The following is a 20,217-nucleotide window of genomic DNA, read 5'->3' on the forward strand; positions in this document are numbered from 1 at the left end:
GGAGCTTGGTAGGACAGACTTACTTTATCGCTTATCTGTTTTTAGGAGAGAGATGGTATATTCCTGCAGCAAGGGTACAGTGCACAATGACTCTGATGGACCACAGAGGGTGTGCTGCAATTGCCTTTTAGCTGTCGTGGGTTTAGTTCATCAGCGTGTAGCTGTGTGCATATGATGCTAAATTAATATAAATTGAGGAGGCTACAGACCTGAAGAGCCTCAAGCGGCCACCCATAGCACCACCCATTCACGTCCCCGTCTGTCATCAGTGTCTTCCCTTTCTCTCCATCTTTATCTCTGTCCCTCTGAGATATATCTGTCTTCCTCCATTATCTGTGTTTGTCTCTGCCCAGCCCTCCTGCTCTCTTTCCCCCCAACCAGTCAAAGCAGAAAGCTGTTCCCATTGAGCCTGGATCTCCTCGACGTTCCTGCTTGTTAAAAGGAAGATTTTCATCGCTGCTGTTGCAGGATGTGCTTGCTCATGGAGAATTGTTGAGCGAAAATTCATTGAAGGAGTGTGGTACTAGACCTGCTCTACTTATCAAGTGTCAGTTAGCACAAGTTAACTATTCAGTGGGTTTTTTTGTTTGTTTTTTGTATATATTTCTTTTTGTTACATGTGTAGCATGGTTCCAGTTTTTGATGTAAATGTAACACCTTGTGATACCTGGACAAGGTTTCCTGTGTCTGCCTCCTACCAAATAACCACCCACTCTGATCAGGCTACACCACAACAGATGCAGCTGTTATTTTGAGGTTACATTCTTAGAATACATTTTCTAGGCTTTATTCAAGCATACATGTCAAAAGGAGCGCACTCACCTTGCCCTGGCCTTTCATCAGCACTATACTAGAGATAATGGATGGCTGTACAAGTCGCCATGGCGACTCCACTTGAATGGTGCTCAGTGAGCGAGCTGATTTCTTAATTATCTGATATTCCTGAAAGGGAGATATACATTAATAATGGTCAGGCAAATTTATCTCACAGAAACAGCAAAGTTTTATACTATACCTCTTTAATCTATTTGCACAAATGCATAATTTTCTCTTATTTTAGGTATGGTTTGCTGTTCTTTCCCTTGCCATGTTTTCTCAGTAATCTTTAGCAATTGATGGTCCTAGTGGAAAAGTTACATTGTTTACACAGCAGTGTGTGTCTGTGTGAGACTAAAATCTTTGTTTCCTTTTCCAATTAGCCTCTCATTGACTCAGCAATTTTGTGCAGCCAGCTCTCCTGAGCATTGTTGCCATGACGGTTACAGTAGGAGTGACCAGGCTTTGATCTGGCTAATTCATCTTAGGAAAACTAAAATTTATGTATCTTTTAATTCTGAACAGACCCAATTTATATGTACAGGGTTCCTTCTTAACCTCCACTTTCTCATCTAACTGGGCTTGACACGAACAGTTACGCAGATGACGCTCTATTACATGTATTAATTAAACTAGACAAAACCAATCAGTTAAAAGTCTAACCCGGATGACATGCAATTTCCAGACATCAAACTCAAGACAAAATTGAAGTTTTTATAAAATGCACTAGGTAGTTATGCTCAATGACATTGTTTGTGGTGATTCCTGACTAAATTAGTGAGTAGTCTTTGATCTGGAAATTTCTTTTTATATTGAAAAACTCAGGCAGACTACGTGATTCAACAAGTCTGGATTATTAAAAATCATATATAATAAAATGAATAATTATTATTTATTATAAGTAAGTGTTTATCTGCACTGGTTCCCTGTGAAAAACAAATTTATGACAGCAATTATACTGAGATAAAAAAAAAACAGACATTGCTCAGTGTTTCCTTGCATAAAATCTGTTCACCAAATATTTTCTTTATCTGAATTATTCAGTTGCGATTGACTGCAATAAAAAAAGGGAAGTTTCTTCTTGAGTTTTGTTCAAAGGGAGTCTGAGCTCCTGCAATTATTGTTCAAAGAGCACAGGCAGAATTTTGAAGACCCATTTGCAATTTCTTGATTCAGACATGATATCTGGTTTATAAGAAAATCTCAACTGAAAACAGTTGTAGATGATACACTGACCTGTCTCACTCCAGCAGTGTCCAGCTGTTGAGGTAAAGAGTGTTTGCGTCGACCAGATGGAGGATTCTCCATCAAATCATATGTATCCACACCATTCTCCACAATCAGCTCATCGACCTCACCCACTGATTCTAAGCGATTGTTGCCCCCTGAGCAAGGAAAGAGACAGAAGAATATTAGGATCAGGACAAAGCCAGAGTCTCAGGGTGGTGTCCACTGCTTGTGAATTATGGAAGTTTTAATGTGCGAAAACCAATTTTTTTCTGCAGGTCAATGGTTTGGGGCACTATGTAAATGCTTCACTGATAAGTTAATTGCAGTGGAAATGAAAGGTATCGGTTCAACTAGATGTTGCATGTCTAGTTGTTAAACTAGATGTAAGACCTCTGTTTTGCTAAATGTTCTGTAGTTTAATTTACCTTTAGGGCTGTAGGCTTTATCAATGGAAGCCCATAGAGGACTTAAGTAGAAATGCAAATACATAGTATAATTTTAAATTTCAACCCATATATGTGTAATTTGTTGTTGTTGTCATCATCCTCTGCTTATCCAGGTCAGGTCACAGGGGCAGCAGCCTCAGCAAGGAAGCCCAGACTGTCCTCTCCCCAGCCACTTCCACCAGCTCTTCCAGGGGAATCCCGACGTGTTACCAGGCCAGCCGAGAGATATAATCCCTCCAGCCTGTCCTGGGTCGGCCCCAAGGCCTCCTCCCATCCTCACCAGATGCCCGAACCACCTCAACTGACTCCTCTCAACATGGAGGAGCAGTGGCTCTACTATGAGTCCCTACCGAATGCCCGAGCTTCTCACCCTATCTCTGAGGGAGAGCCCAGCCACCCAGCAGATGCAACTCATTTCAGCCGCTTGTATTTGCGATCTTGTTCTTTCGGTCATTACCCTAAGCTCATGACCATAGGTGAGGGTTGGAACGTAGATTGACCAGTAAATCGAGAACTTCACCTTTTGGCTGAGCTCCCTCTTTTCCTCAACAGACCGGTTTAATACCCGCATCTCTGCCCCACTCCAATCCGCCTGTATTTGGATGACCCCTCGCAAGTACTCCTGCAATTGTTTCCTCCATGGAATATGTGTTGGTGAGATTAAGGGGTCCCTCAAAGTATATTTTTGTCAAAATGAACACAGCAAATTAAAAATGAAAAAAAAATACAGCTTTCATGATCGTTTCAACATACTTGTATGGGTGACCTTGGACAAAATTAATATGAAAAAAGGGCCAACCAATCTCCTTCACATACAGTATATTTACTGTATATACCTTCCCACTCTGTTGGGGAAAGTGTTAAAATAAAAATATCACTGTATCACAATTTAAAACTAAATATTATAATGGAATAGGACATTCAATTTTCATAGAGTTTAACTGGTCCTAAAAAGACACGAATCAATATAAATTTGGATATGACAATTAAACTTTAATATAAACAGTGCTGCCTTACTTGAATTAGAAGTAACACACAAGCCTTAATTTGTGGAAGTCACAATTTAAATAAAAATTCAACTTTGTAATAGTTTGTAGATATTCATTTAAAATAGAATTTACCTCATCATTTTTAAACTACTGACCTGCATCAAATAAAATTAAATGAGCAAAACTGCCAATCTAAAAATGCTCTCTAAAAAAACAAAACAAAACCACCTTTCAGTTGACTGTTCAGTTCTGTATGACAGTTTGCAATTTCATTTTCAAGCTGTCCCAAACGGAGCATCTTGAAATGTAAATGTAAATACTCAATGGCAGGAAAAGCTAAATGCAAAGTAGATAGGCAATTTTGCTAATTTAATTCTAAAATTGTCTCAGTTGATGCTGGTCAATAGTTTGAACATGATGAGGCAAATGCAAATTACAAAATTACATTTTAATTTGAATTGTAACTTAAATAATGCAGCTCAAATTGAAAGTAAAGCTGCACTGTTTATATTGAATATTATTTGTCATATTTAAATTACATTTGGATACAGTCCAGTTTAGAGCAGTCAAACTATTTGAAAATTCAGTGTCTTACTCCATTTTTATATTCATTTTCCAAATGTTATACAATGATATTATAATTTCAACATTGTCCCAAAAAGAGCATGAGGGAATGTAATTGTAAAAGAAATACATTAGGTGACCCTGTTTTGCTTTATCTTTCAAATATTGTCCTCTTCAGAGCAGGTTAACCCTTTGAAAATTCAATTTCAAACAGCTTTTTCATTTTCATATCAATATTGTCCAAGGTACTCATACAAGTATGTTAACATGATCATGCAAACTCAATTATTGCGATTTAATTTTTTATTTAGTCAGCACACAGTGATATTTTTTTGTTTGTTGTTATATCACGAATTGCAAATTGTTTTTTATGTTTGTGTTTTTCAGGTTTTAGCCCAGGAATCAAGGTGATATTATACTGGTAAAATGACCGGTAATCGATGCAGAGATTAGATGAATAGTTTTGTTTTGGATTTTTTTAAAATAGGGACTCAATGAAATGAATGTGTGTGCTATCTCTTTAAGTACCAACCCAGGGATCGGCTGCAGCTAGATCCTCTGAATGCCTCTCCACTTCTTTGTTCCTCTAGGTTCTCCAGGTAAGAGTACTGCAGGAAAAAAAACAAAGTGAGTTGCTGTTCATATATCCCTGAGCAACTACACATTGGCTGCTAAACTGGTGATATTTTTGTGAAACACCACAGTCCCCAATTTTGTTTGCCACTCCATATAGGTAATTAAGATTTTCTTGGAATAGATTTGATTCTATTCTATTGCATTAGCACAGAATGTTTTTGGTAACACTCTCAGCTGGTTCAACACAAGAGCACATTCTGTGCTAGACTGATCCCCGAAATGCACCACAGAGCGCCACAGGAAGTCATTCTTACCTGTGGCCATCAAACTCTTTAACTCCTCCCTCTGAGTCATTTCATAACTTAACTGTTGCAATACTTAATTGTGCAATACTCTTTTAACTGTGCAATACTCTTGTCATAACTACTGTATTTGTAAATAGTTTAAACTTATTCTTATTTTATTCTTACTCTTATACTTTATCTTTATTCTTATCTTTAAGTCTGCACTTTCTAATTATTGTAATTGTAACTTTTTACTTCACTTTATAGTACTTCAAGAGCTTAATAACTGTATCAACAGATTTTCCCCCTGAGATTGATAAAGTATTCTGATTCTGAATTCAAGGCCTGGCTTTTGCCTACACTGAAAAAACATTGTGGTTTGTGAGACCTGTTCTTTTGTACTGGTTATAATGACTGTTAACTGCAATGGCTGTTACATAACTGGGATGTACACAGTGTATTTCACAATTCACTTCAAAGACACTGAAGGCATCCACCCATCCATTTTTTACAGCTTATCCTGTTTAGGGTCGGGGAGGGGGGGGGGGGCTGGAGCCTATCCCAACAGCTTTTGGGTGTGAGGCGGGCCAACACACATTGACAGACAACCATTCACACTCACAGTCACACCTACGGTCAATTTAGAGTATCGATCAGCCTAGTCCCCATTTGCATGTCTTTGGACTGTGGGAGGAAGCTGGAGTACCCAGAGAGAACCCATGCAGGCACAGGGAGGACATGGAGACTCCACAACAGAACCTGCAACCTTCTTACTGTGAGGTAATGTATATTAACCTGCTGTGGAGAAGATTCATTTTGTAGCCTACACTGTAAAAAAAAAAAAAGCCTATTTTTACGGTAGTAAACATTAAATATCTATAGTAGTTTTCTGTTTTTTAAATTACAGGCAAAATGCTATAGAATCAAAGATAATTTCAGTAAAATAAAAACAAAACCATAATTTTACATGTTATGTAAATAATGACAAATTAAATTATTTTCTCATATTTTTACAGGAAAATTACAGTATTATTTTTACAGGAATTTCCTGTTTTCTCAAATAATGTACAAAGTTACATTTAATTACATTATTTAACTGTAATTTAATATGCAGATCATTAAATAAAGGTTTATGTCCATAATAAGAATTGAATGTTAGTTTCTGTTATTTTAGAGTAAATATTATTAAATTTATGGTTGTGCATTCTTATACATCAAAACTCCTTCTTGACAAATTCTTGATCAAACAAACTGACAAAAAGCTGAAACTTTTTTTAACACAGACTCCCAACAAAGCACCTATCCACTTTGAGAGACAAACCTTTTATGTTATGTTATGTTATGTTATGTTATATTATGTTATGTTATGTGATCAGAAAGTGAAAGTGTTGTCAACAGAACTCATATGGTTGTATCAAGATGAAGACTTGATAAAAATGAATCACAGTAAGCCATGTTGCTACCCGATCCGTCCCAAAAAACCTGATTTGTACAGAGCATGTATGAAGCTGGCATCACTTCCTCTCCTCACATTTCAATGCATTTTACAGCAGTCTGTCATTACCGTTGCTACCTTCCCGATCTGTACTTCACATGTGCAAATTTACATCACCTTAAAAAAACTTTTTTACACCACCAATGGATTTCAGAAACCAGTTATTTGACTGGCTAGCAAGCAGCAGGCTCCAGGGCTAATGCATGGCGAAAACTTTTGTGCCTCGGAGAGCACCACCACCCGGTCAAAATTGTGGTTCTCTGATGTTCAGATTTCAAAGGGGGGATGCTCTAGATGTGTGTGGCTGCCCATGGTCAATTGTCCCCCCTTGAAAACTGAACGTCAGAGAATGTCATGATTTTTAACCAGGTAGTGGCACTCTCTAAGGCCTGGGGAAGGTGGCCACACACCTACCACGCATCCCCCTTTGATACTTTGAAAGTCAGACCATGATATTCACCAGGTAGTGGCACTCTCTGTGGCCCAAAGGTCACGCCGTGCTGGCCAGGAGCTCTGGCTAATGCCCCGGCATTATCCCTGGAGCAACTAACATGGCATTAACACAATAATATGATACAGCACCATAGATGAGACAGCATGGAACAGTGCGTCTCCATATATATTTCTATGGCTGAAGCTATCGCGTATATGTCAATGGCACTGTCAGCAAATTTGCGAGGACAGGAAGTGACACAATTTTGCACTTGCATAGCACAAATTGGGTTTCTGGGACAAATCAGGTAGTGACAAGTATAGAGAGAGAGAGAGATTCAGTCTATGGAAATCACAGTCCCTTGAAAAATCACAAGGGCTTGGAATGAGCCGACTGGAAATTGAACCCAGGTCCTTCTTGCTGCATGATGACTGTGCTCAGTGCATGCACAGGCATTGGCATACTAGTTACATTGACAATATGAAAGATAATACATATGTTAACAAACAACGTGACTGTTGAATTGGTCTTAAGGCTGAAAAGCCAACCACAGTGATGGGTGGAACATTTAGTGCTCCTTTAGTATTGCCTTTGCTTCAATTAGTAATTTTAAAAAATCCTCTAAAGACAGGCACTGGCGGTGAGATGTAGAGCAATTACAATTTGCATTGTTCCTTTCAGTAATGCCTAATGGCCTCACCATTGACCTTGCTAAACTGATCATGCACTGCACTCACCATACAAAATTGTCAGAAAACAAATGATGCAGCACATATGGAATTAAGGCGCCGCTACTGTGGGCAGAGGCTGAACCCTAAACTAACCCTTTGTAATACCCTGCACCTATAAATGGCCAAATATGTCATTGTATCCACAGAGAGTTCTATTGTCAACATACAAGTGTTTACAAGTTCAGTTTTTTGACCGTATGAATATGACTGGCATGTCACAATTCCAATAAAACCATTTGCTTTATATGCCATACAAAATATATCAACTTGTCAGATATTTGCGTTGTTGCTTTTTTTGATGCAGTGGCGGCTGTGAGACATTTCTGGGGAGAATTATTTCCAGTTATTACTGCTCCCAGTCCTCATTTTAGTGTGTGTGTGTGTGTGTGTGTGTGTGTGTGTGTGTGTGTGTGTGTGTGTGTGTGTGTGTGTGTGTGTGTGTGTGTCTTATTTGGTATATCTGGTATTTACACACATACATTCAGAAACAACTTCTTCTGTGGAATCTGAATATGAATGGATATTTATTTATATTAACAAACACAAGGTACCAACTATATACAAATGGACTGCAATGCGATCACTATGCCAACAATTAATCAAATATTACAGCCCACAAATACCATATTTTCAATTTCTCTCTTTTTTTTAAATGCCATGTTTTCCTGATGCAACATGGTTCCGTGCTGAAACACTTGCTATTGGCTGTCTCACCTTTTCGCCCTGAGCATAATTGGTTAGAGTGATAGAGTGTCAATTCAGTAAATCAGCCAAGAGCCGTGAAATTATGTCAGTTTGATTGGGTGTGTACTGCTGCTTGGCGGCCCTCAGATTGATCAGGCTCTTGTAGATCAGGATGCGGTTCACCTTTAATCCACAGAGGCAATAAAAAAAGATACCTAGAATATAATTTTCCAGCCCTGGACATCAGTTGGACAAACTATATCCTGCAGCAAGATTAACGTTGTGCAACATTTAGGTTAAAGCAGGTAATGTTTGCTGTTGGTATGTGTCATGTCTGTCAACACATTTTAGTCACCTACAAATAAAAGTAGTGGTGCCGCAGATGTTTGCCGACTGATTCTGCAGAGCTCAGCCCTAAGTTTTTGACCGTTTGATTAAAATTCTAAATGACCAAACGCCCAAGTCAGCTGGCAGTCCCAGAGGAGGGCCTTGCTTAAAGATAACGTGTTTGTTGGGGGCACATGCAGGGGGTGTGCTTATGTGTGTGTCAGAGAGGCAAACAGAACGCATGTGTGTATTGACACTTAATTTCTTCTAATTCCAGAGGCACGTGTATCGAGCAAGGTGACTGTTGTCAAGGAAAAAGGTAAGTAAAATAAACAACAGCTTACATGTTGCTCAGAGGAGGAATTTGGAAAATGTCATATACAATAAAAGATGTTTTCTAGATGTTAATTTCTATCATAAACTCCTGATCCCTGCAGTAGACAATACTACTATTATCATGGCTGCTATAGTCTACTCTCACCTGCTGTTTCTTCACTCAGGTAGCTGTAAAGTAGACCAAAGGATTTTGATGGACACCTCCTGTTGTGTTTCTGCCCCACCAGATGGTCTATGCAAAATGGAGTCTGACCCACTGACCAGAGAGCTGCTGGGATGCATTTTGTGGTTGCAAGCTTCAACAGCTTCACTCTGGCAAATATTTCAGTCTTCCAGGTAAGGTCCCTTTAGTCTCACACACGCATGCAAACGCACATGACACATGACACAAACATACAAGTGTCTGTGTATGTTTGGGAGGTGGCAGATAAAATAATCCCTCTACAGAAATAACATAATAGTTGCCACCACTCACAGATATTTGGTGGTGTGGTTAATTAAGACTCTGCATCAGTAAAATGATTGTAGCAAAACAGCAGGTGTTGCAGGAATGGACGGCAGTGGAGTGGACAGACAGCAATGACGCTTCTTTCAAAAAATAGCGCTTTTTATTTTTCCTTTTTTTTCTAAAATTTTTCCTCCAAAAGGTGCAAATATGTACAGTGTCTCAAAAATAAAGTCAAAATGCAGAACTTAAACTAAGCGAAACAGAATATCAAAATGCAAAAATAAACAGGCTTCAAGTTTGCCAGGCTAAATCAAAAATGACCCTGCACAAAACTAAATTATAGCTCAGACACCAACGTCTACACACACAAAAAAAAAACCCGCTCTGAAGCGTTCTACAGGGCTTTTATACCCGCAGCTCCTCCCCACAGAAGAGCCCAGTTGCAAAATTCATCAATTTACTAAATAACAAAATTCTAAATGAGAAATAACAACTAACAGAAAAATACCAGAATACATAAACACCTAAAATAATTTTCAATAACTAAAATCCCCTCTACACATCACAAAATATATTTTCCCCAAAATGCATAAAAACACCCCTGCTCAAATAGTACGCGCCGCCCAGAGCTCGCGGACCCCCCCAACAATTGCGCATTGGAACAGTTCCTCGGCTTCGCCCGAGGAAGACGGGAGTGTATTGTGTGCTGATGAGTCTACAGAAAACTGAATGTGTTTGTAAAGATTGCTAAGAACATTAAACTTTAAAAACGGTGGTGTGTGTAAGTGTGCTTTGTTACTAGTACAATGTTTTAACAGATGAGGGAATGTTTTAGAAAAATGGCGCGTGTTGAAAACGCGAGTGATGAAACAAAAAATAAATGTGTTGAATATGCTGGTTGGCCACCCCTGCACACTCTAACACATGCTGGTGAGATTGTATGGGAAACGGTGTAGTGTGGAACGTGAAAACCAGGTAAACCTAGACAGAAACTGAATGTAGATGAAGTGCTACTCACAGCAGTAGGTCAGCTGGTGTTTTTAATGTGCCGGCAGATAGCTGCCTATGCGCTTGCGTGAGTGGCTAGGTGCGCGCATTTGGCGCAAGCGTCACGGCTCACTCCGTGACAGCAGGAAACAAAAATGTATCAACTAAATTGATGGTGCGCAGTTTATGATATTATTAGTTCATGAGAAGTACGTCCAATCAGGTTCATTTTTCAATATTCTTCTCATACCTGCTCCATACTTTCTCCACCAAACTACTTCTTTTTCTAATATACCATGTCTGTCATTGCCAAAATCACTAATAAATTACTTTGCAGTTTAAATTAACCTGCAATATTTATTGCGATATGAAAAAATACAGGATCTTTTACCAGATGACTTTAAAAGCACTCAATTTTGTGCTGCAAGTCTTTGTTTTCAACAGTTTTGTCTTTGTTGCTCATTTTCAATGTTGTTACCAGCAGCCGGCGACCTGCTCCTTGTGCAGGGGCGTGGCCTGCTTTGGCAAACTATCAAATGACAGTTAATTTGCTACCTGTGTTGCTGGACTTGCAATGTGACTATTGTACACTCGTACGCAGTGGCGATGCTCAGACGATATATTGTGCAGCTCATTATTTTACTGCCCCAAACTTCTTATATAAGTCTCAAATATGCTGGAAAGCCCTGCAGATACCCAGGTCAGATCAGTTCTGATGTAAATGCTTCATGTGGCCCTTAAGAGGACTATCTTGAATGTTCACGTCTGCCAATAAGCCAAGACCTTACATTGTTTGATCAGGGGCACCAACTTTTTGACCCTGAGAGCTACTTCCTGGGCCCTGAGTCTGTCAAAAGACTACCAGTTTGATTCACTTTTCTGAAATAACAAATTTGCTTTGACCTTTGAACTAGCAAAGGTCAGAGTTCACCTAAATTCACCAAACTTTAAATTATGTTTTAACTCTTTTGTGATAATGTCATTTTCAAATCTATATAAATGCAAATGTGATTTTTTTATTTATTTATTTTTTAACAGGCCAGGTAGCCCCCAAGGAAAACATGAGGTGCCCACAGGCCCCATGTTGGTGACCCCCACTCTATAGACATTTTGGAGAGTGAAAAGTCTCCAAGCACAAGCTCTTCAGAGTGAGTAGTCATGTCGCCCTGACATCAAGACAATGGAGACATTTTGTGCACCTTAGTGGCCATATTATGGTCACATTAGCTGTATGCTAATTGGATTTATTTGACAAAAATGAAATCCTATATTTTTATGAACTTTAAAATGAATGTTAAGTGTGTCTTTGTGTTTTTCCTCTCCAGATGCAACAATGATTCAACTGATGACTAAGAAACTTGAGGAGGATGATCCTTCATCCCATCGGATTTTTTGTACTACCCAATTCTGACAACAACTCATAGAACTTAAGTGGTATGTTTCTTTTGTATTTATTAATACTGCATATAAGTGAAGAAGAAAAATGTGAAAAACATAAAACTGAACTTGAAATGAGTTCCCCTTTAATTGAAACTGAACATTTAATAGGTATTAATTGTGAATTTCCTCAGCGTTCAATCATGGTAACTCTAGTGCTTTGAGACTATCAGAATGTGAAGACAGTTTAGTGTACTACATTTGTATATTTTTGTACTCTATTTACATATAAAATTGTATATAGATTACACTTCTACAGTTGTAAATAACTACCAATTTTTGATGATTTTAATCTGTTTTCACTGTAGTTTCCTCTGTCTTAAATAAAACTTAATTTATAATCTGGTGCTTGTTAATGTTTCATTGAAGGTGTATTTGACAATGTATTGAAAGTCTGCAATCAGCCTCGCTCTTTTGAACTTCATGCATTAACCCTTACTTTTATGGTTTTGTAATTTCAATATTTAGAGAAAATATCAGTAAAAAAAACCTTTATTTCTCTGCTGACCTTGCTTCATTATCAGTTATTTTAACATTTTTAACCATTAAAATTTAACCTCAAATTCTATAAAATAATGGTCTTCTGCTGACTTTACAGCATTATCACAATAGAATGACTTATTTTCTTACATATAAATTGAGGAATAATATGTGAAATAAGAGTTTTTCTCTTTTTCATTTGTCGCATTATCACTCAAATGAACTTTTTTAAACCATTAAAAAAATAGGACAATTCTATAAAATAACTGTCTTTCTCTGTTTAATTCAAAGCAATATCACTTAACTGAATGTTGTTTGGCTTCAAAATTAAGGAAAAATCTCTAAAATAATTTTTTTCCCCGCATTATCACTCAATTAAATGCTTTTTACTATAAAAATTTGACAAAATTCATAATAATGCGGTCTTTCTCTGCTAAATTGAATGTTTTTTTGTTATCAAAATTGAGGGAAAATCCGTAAAATAAGGGTTTTTCTCTGCTTGATTTGCTGCATCATCAGTTAATTGAACATTCTTTTACCGTAAAAAATAGGGCAAATTTGTAAAATAATAGGTTTTTCTCAGCTGAATTTCAAGTGTTCTCAATCAATTGAAAGTTTTTAGCATAAAAATATAGTAAAAAAGCTGTGAAATAACATTTTTATCTGCAAAAATTGCAGCACTATCTCCTAATTGTTAAGTGTTTTAATGTAGAAGTTAATGAAAAATAAGTATAAAAAAATGGTTTTTGCTGTTAAACTTGAAATGAAAATTTCTGTAAAATAAATGTTTTTGCACATAATTTTAAATAAGGTATTTCCCTTTAATTTTACGGTTTGTGTTTGGCAGCCGCTGCTACCAGTCATTTGACGTTTTTTTTCCTTTTTTTTTTTTTACCGTGTATGTTCCTGTGGTGATTTACCCCACTGAAAGTGAAGTAACCTCACTCATCCTCTCATGCTACATTGTAGCAGAGGCCCCAGGGGAGTATTCCATCAAGTTGCATCAAGGAAAAGCCTTTGCTTATTTTCATATGTATGGCTCATTTAAGTGAGCATTTCATTTCACCGTTATAGTTTCTGGGTTCCACTCAGTAACCAAAGAAATTGATGCTGCAGAACCAGTCTGCTCCAGGCTAGGATACCTGTCAAGCCCAATTAGGTTTTGTGTCAAAAAATATCTGACAGACAGAAACCAACTCAATCAGGTGAATTTTGGCACTCAGATTATCTATTTCATGTAATACAAAATATCTAGGAAAGTTCTTGATATCAAATTGGCAAAAAAACACATGAAAAAAATAAAGTAAAACTGAATCATGAAGATACTCACAAAGTGGGTCCTTACCCACTGACTCATCAGAGCTTCTTCTAAACTCATAACATGTTTCTTGATCAAGTGTGTGTAAGCCTGTATTGGGTCAGCTTTGTTTAGATGAGGCTGGATTGTGTTAGTGGAAAGATTTGGGACAAGATTGACCACAGTGTTAGTTGAAGCAAGGCTTTTTTTAGTGAGCTTCACTTTTTCTCAGCTACATTGCTATACCTATACCTGCATTACAAACGGGTGACATTAACAGCACACAGGAGAAGACAGACATTGAAAGAGAAGGCAAACATAACAAATGATTTGACCAAATCTGACACAGAGAGTTGAACTAAAATACAGAGTGTCACAGGTAGAGACCGCAAGGGCAGGGAAGGAGCCAGTTGGCTGAGAAGCATTGGGAGCAGAGTTGGGGCTGATTATCAACCAATATATTGGTGAAGACAATGAGCTGGAACATAGAAAGACAAAAAAGACACACATTTCAAAATAAAAGAGGAACAAACAAACCAAATGAGTCTAAAACAATTAAGAGTGTACAACTAAAAAGCCCGGTACTGACAGCCCTGAACAAAAATACTAACAGTCTAAACTGGACAGTTACAATAGGGCAATTAAAAGATACCCTTCAGACATACACAAAAACAGACACATTAACAAAGAGTAGATATTCTCTCTATGTACCGTGTGAAGGTTATGCAGATCAGTGCTGCTGTTGGAGGTTTGGGTGGAGTGAAGGGTAGCAGTCTGAGAAAGAGAGGATAAGGATCTGCTGGTGCTGACCAGGTCGGGGAGACTGGTTGAAGGGAAGTGCTGATGACCTACATCTGACTCCTCCTGCAGGGACAAGAAGAGCAAGAGGTGTGTTGACATATATAGCTCTGACAGAGGACAATTTTTAGATACACCACCTGGACACATCATCAGTGATGCAACCTAGGATCATGGGGGGGTTCAGGTCTTTCAACAATCAGATCCCCTCACCTCACCGGGGTTGATCAAGCCCCAGCTTGTGTCCAGGTAGCGCTAATACCCTACATGCCACACCCCTGCCCTCCTGATCCACAGCCACCTTGATGCCACTTCTGCTGCATCAGTATATATATATATATTTAAAAAAATATATATTTAAATATATAAATATATATTTAAAAAAATATATATTTAAATATATAAATATATATTTAAATATATATATATATTTAGGTCACATTATTAGGAAACATTCGATTCATTTTCACTGCTATGCAGACAATACGCAGCTGTACTTGTCAATGCATCCACATGAAACAAAACAGCTGACTAAACTGGAGGCCCTTCTAAAGGAGATAAAACCTTGGATGACCCATAATTTCCTTTTATTAAACTCTGACAAACCTGAAGTTATTGTGCTGGGCTCAAACACCTTAGAGACACACTATCTAATGAGACAGGTACCCTGGTTGGCATTGCCTTGGCCCCCAGCACTACCGTAAGGAACCTAGGAGTTCTCTTTGATCAGGATCTGCCCTTAATCTCTCACATTAAGCAAATTTCTAGGACTGCTTTCTTTCATTTACGTAACATCGCTATGAAGCTGCTGGAGGAGGCTACAGACCTCAGAGGCTCAAGCTGCAACCCGTAGCACCACCTGCTCACGTCCCTGTCTGTCCATCTGTCTCTTACCCTTTCTCTTTATCTCTGTCCCTCTCTTTCCTTCTGTATTTTTGTTGTCCTCCATTAACTGTCTTTGTCTCTGCCTCGCTCTCCTGCTCTCTTCCCCCCAACTGATCAAAGCAGAAGGCCATCCCCATTGAGCCTGGATCTGCCCGACGTTCCTGGCTGTTAAAAGGAAGGTTTTCGTCACCACTGTTGCAGGATGTGCTTGCTCATGGAGAATTGTTCGGTGTAAATTCATTGAAGGAGTGTGGTACTAGACCTGCTCTACTTGTAAAGTGTCATGAGCTAACTTTTGTTGTGATTTGGCGCTATACAAATAAAACTGACTTGACTTGACTTGACTTAAATGACTTTCCAAATTAAGTTTCTATCATCTGGTTTCTACTTTTTGGGCTGTCATCTTTCTCAAAAATTTCCAACTCAGAAATGGGGCTGTTTAAGCCTGACACCACGATTCTGCTTCTACATCATTAGCGGCCCATTGTCAAGATCTGGTGAGGATGTTGTCGACTTCCTTAAAGTCAATGGCGTCATTCCAGCTCCAGTGCTAGAGCTTTCTCAGTTTCTCGATCTGGTTGAGGTAGTCTGCAGCACCACCACAACTCTTGTTCCTCAAGTTGGTTGTAAACATTATAAGAAAATTCATCACTCAGCACCTCAGGCCAAGCACAGGACCATCTCAACAAAGTAGTTTTCCCTCGAATCAACCCCCTGACCCTTCACCTGATCATGCACTCATGCAGACTTCCACAAGATACAGAAATCTCTTATCAGTCTCACAACAGTTTTCCCAACAAAGCTGCACTCCATGTCTCTCAATCGAACTACTATGACAAATTTGAGGTCTGGGCACCGAACTACTGGTCATGAGGTGGTTCTCATCCAGTGTCATGCACCACTTGTGGCAACGCAAGTCTTTCGAAAGCCCTCTGCCCCTCACTTCTGTCATTTGAAAAAAAAATCATGTGTCAGCCTCACCAGAAATTAAATACACTGCCTCCAGCAAGATAGCCAACAGCTGTAGCCAGGAGGTGCTCTTCCACATCAATCAGCCAGTACGCATTATTTCAACAATAGTGTTCACACTCACCCCAGGTGCATATTTCTTTACATTTTCAGCAACTGCAAAGATGCCCATCATCAATCAGGATGTCATCGCGGGTGTCACCCCCTGAAGAATTGTTCATGTGGGAAGATTTTCTAAAAAAAAAACAACCCTTCACTCCAGTAAATGTCCCTGCAAAGGCATCAGAACTTTCCTTTCATTCTGACTGTTTTTGTAGATCATTTGCCCACTGGTCTTTCTAAAGGTTTCAGATGGGAGTCAGCTCAACTTTAACCTCCTCATATGTCTCCAAAACTCTCCAGTTCACTCCCAATGAGTCAGTCAAAGTGTCCCAGCTCTTAAAAAGGAGCTTGACAATAGTTACTTTCAAAATGTTGCTATTTCCTGTGTTTTGCACTAGTCCCTAAGGGATCACTACTAGGAAATATTCAGGAAAGAAAAGATTAATTTTTTATCCTTTCTTCTGTTCTTTTAAATATGTATCTCCTGATCAGTCTAGTTGCTGCTGCCATATCCACCCATCTCCCCTCAGTCTTTCTGGGTCACCTGTCCATTCATCTGATTTAAATCTTTCCACCTTCATCCTACAATACCATCACCACCAGTGTCTTGACTCCAGGGGGATCTATCTTGCAGCTGCTCTGGGATGGTGATCTTGTGAGATCCGAGTCAAAAATAACTTCAACGTCTTTCTGTTGCAACAAATGCCTTTCATTCCCCGCAGTGTCTCTCCTAATTGAAATAAAATACATCACTAAATGGATTCATCACAGTCACCACAACATCTCATGGATTTACCTGAAACAGTCATTTTGTAAAAACAAACTCTCACATCTCCCGTTTTTAAATACAACTATCAAACATCATCCCTGCTTTAAACACAATATCTAAAGCTCTGACAGCCTGGTGGGAAGTAAGCAAGATCTTAGATTCCACTCCAGCACCCAGTAAAAATCCATTTGAAATGCCCAAATAATCAAATGTGTTTTTGGACTTAGAAATTAAAATTAACAAACGTCAAATTGGACAAAGTCATATCATCATCAGACCAAATCATAAGAGTTCCGAAGCAACCTGGAAATACTATTAAACCATTAAACCATCTTAACCTTAAACCGACATCTTGAAAGAAAAAAAATCTTCACACTTATAAAAAATAGAAACATGTGACTACTTCAACACAAAATCATACATCACACAGTATAAATTGTATAAAACGAGATTCACAACCATTGACATTTGTTCAGAAAGGTTTGAGTGTGATGCAATTATTTTTATGCTCTCTGGCTGGATCTCTTTAACTCTTCCCTGTCCTGAACAAAGGAATCCCTCTATCCCAGCAGCTCTTCCTTCAAGAACACACCTTAAAAATAAACAGTCGACATAAATACAAAAATAGCTTTCTCTGTTGCCATCAGAACAAATCTCTTAAACTGGAAATACATCCATCCATCCATTTTCATGAACCTAGGGTAGGGTAGGGGCCCGTTGGGGAGCGCCTTGTGGTTTGGCCTGAGCCTATGGGGTCCGGCCGGGCCCAGCTGGAAATGGCTACACCGATTTGTCCCCCCATGGACCCACCAGCTGCAGGAGGAACCTGAAAGGTCCGGTGCTTTGTGGTTTGGGCAACAGACCAAGGCGGGGGCCTTGGCTATCTTATCCCCCAGACATGGAAGCTAGCTTTTGGGACATGGAACGTCACCTCTCTGGCGGGGAAGGAGCCGGAGCTGGTGGAAGAGGTTGAGCGTTACCGGCTAGATATAGTCAGCTTCATCTTGACACATCTCCAAGTCTGGCACCCAAGTCCTTGAGAGTGTTGGACACTCTCCTTCAGTGGAGTTAATCCAGGTGAGGGGCAGAGGGCCGGGCTGAGCTTTTTGATAGCCCCCAGACTCTCTGCCTGTACGTTGGGGTTTACCCCGGTGGACGAAAGGGTTGCTTCCCTGCGCCTTTGGCTTGGGGAATGGGTCCTGACTGTTGTCTGTGCTTATGCGCTGAACAGCAGTTCAGAATACCCACCTTTTTTGGAGTCCCCGGGAAGGGTGCTGGAAGGCGCCCTGACTGGGGACTACATTGTCCTACTGGGGAACTTCAATGCTCACGTGAGAAATCACAGCGTGACCTGGAGGGGTGTGATTGGGAGGAATGGCAGGCCCAACCTGAACCCGAGTGGTGTGCATTTATTGGACTTCTGTGACGCAGTTTGTCCATAACTAACACCATGTTTGAACATAAGGATGTCCATCAGTGCATGTGGCACCAGAACATCCTAGGTCGTAAGTCTATGATCGATTTCATAGTTGTATCATCTGACCTGCAACCATATGTTCTGGACACTCGGGTGAAGAGAGGAACAGAGCTGTCAACTGATTACCATATTGTGGTGAGTGGGATAAGGTGGCAGGGGAAGATGCCGCGCAGACCTGGTAGGCCCAAATGAGTAGTGAGGGTTTGCTGGGAACGCCTGGCAGAAGAACCTGTCAGGATGATCTTCAGCTCCCACCTCCGGCAGAGCTTTGACCACATCCCAGGGTCAGTGGGGGGCATTGAGTCCAAATGGGCTTGTTCTGCTCTGCCATTGTTGAGGCGGCTGCTGTGAGCTGCGGCCATCAGGCTGCTGGGGCCAGTCTAGGTGGTAATCCCCAAACACACTGGTGGACACCAGAGGTGAGGGAAGCCGTCAGGCTGAAGAACGAGGCTTACAAGGCATGGTTGGCCTGTTGGTCTCCAGTGGCAGCTGACCAGTACTGGCAAGCCAAGAGGTGTGCAGCCATGGCAGTGGACAAGGCAAAAACATGGGAGGAGTTCGGTGAGGCCATGGAGAATGACTATCGGTTGGCTCCGAAAAGGTTCTGGCAAACTGTCCATCGCCTCAGGGGAAGGCAACTTGGCCACACTGTTTACATTGGGGAAAGGAAGCTACTGATGTCAACAGGGGAGATAATTGGGCGGTGGAAGGAATACTTTGAGGAACTCCTCAATGCCACCAACACGTATTCCATGGAGGAAACAGAGTTGGGGGGGTACTTGGGGGGTGGGGGTGGGGGGTCATCCAATCTCCGGGGCAGATGGTGCTGCAGCAGTAACTCCGCAGTGGCAAAGCTCCAGCGGTGGATGAGATCCGCCCTGTGTATCTCCAGGCTCTGGATGTTGTGGGGCTGTCTCGATTGACACATCTCTGCAAAATTGCGTGGACATCGGCGGCAGTGCCATTGGAGTTGCAGACCGATATGGTGGTCCCTATCAAGAATTGAGGGTTGAGGATGATGGAGACCCAATTGCAGACAGTGAGGGCGGTGCACAAAAGCGGTTTATTGAGAGGGGGTAACGGGAGATGGGGGAACTTGACAGCTGTAGACGTGGCATGAGGGCAAAGGCTGGAGTTGTGGCGTGAGGGTGAAGGCTGGAGTTGTGGCGTGAGGGCGAAGGCTGGAGTCGTGGTGTGAGGCTGGAGACGTGGCGTGAGGCAGGAGACGTGGCGTGAGGCAGGAGGCTTGACGTGAGGCAGGAGGCTTGACTTGACAAACTATGACGACGACAATGACAGCAAATGACAGCGACAAATACAATGACTACAACTGCGATTACGACAGTGACTACTACAACTACGATTACGACAATGACTACTACAACTACGATTACGACAATGACCCAACACGTAACTGAGGAAACACACAGGTTAAATACAAGAGGGGAAACAAGACACGGGTGGTGCAATCACCCAGGTGAGACACATAAGGTAATCACAGGAGGGAAGATAGGACATGACTACAAAATAAAACAGGAAACACGAGACAGGTATCGTGACAGTACCCCCCCCCCCCCCCCCCCCAGGGCTGGCTCCCAGACAGCCCAAAAACAAACAACACCAGGGTGGGTGGAGGGTGGCCAGGAGGCGGGAAAGG

The 20,217-nt window shown here is 40.4% G+C and overlaps 1 protein-coding gene and 1 long non-coding RNA gene across 9 annotated transcripts in view; one reads left to right on the top strand and one right to left on the bottom strand.

Annotated features, from left to right (window-relative positions):
* Positions 1-20,217, bottom strand: part of pdzd2 (PDZ domain containing 2) — a 96,551-nt gene that overhangs the window by 42,453 nt on the left and 33,881 nt on the right. For 7 of the 8 annotated variants that reach the window (XM_086206979.1, XM_086206980.1, XM_086206983.1 and 4 more), the window contains 4 exons: positions 14,272-14,424; positions 4,578-4,653; positions 2,053-2,201; positions 823-942 (listed from right to left, as the gene is read on the bottom strand). In XM_086206979.1, the coding sequence (XP_086063105.1) occupies positions 823-942; positions 2,053-2,201; positions 4,578-4,653; positions 14,272-14,424 (498 nt within the window). Of the gene's footprint in view, positions 1-822; positions 943-2,052; positions 2,202-4,577; positions 4,654-14,271; positions 14,425-16,336; positions 16,447-20,217 lie in introns of all 8 variants that reach the window. The other variant, XM_086206985.1, reaches the window with a different exon arrangement.
* Positions 8,797-12,285, top strand: LOC147260407 (uncharacterized). Its single transcript, XR_015116584.1, has 4 exons — positions 8,797-8,894; positions 9,139-9,247; positions 11,385-11,494; positions 11,672-12,285. It is a non-coding gene; the product is annotated as an uncharacterized LOC147260407 (long non-coding RNA).

This window comes from Aulostomus chinensis, chromosome 6, assembly GCF_037954235.1.
Source record: "Aulostomus chinensis isolate RoL2024-O1b breed Wild chromosome 6, RoL_Achi_v1.0, whole genome shotgun sequence".
NCBI classification, from domain to species: domain Eukaryota; kingdom Metazoa; phylum Chordata; class Actinopteri; order Syngnathiformes; family Aulostomidae; genus Aulostomus; species Aulostomus chinensis.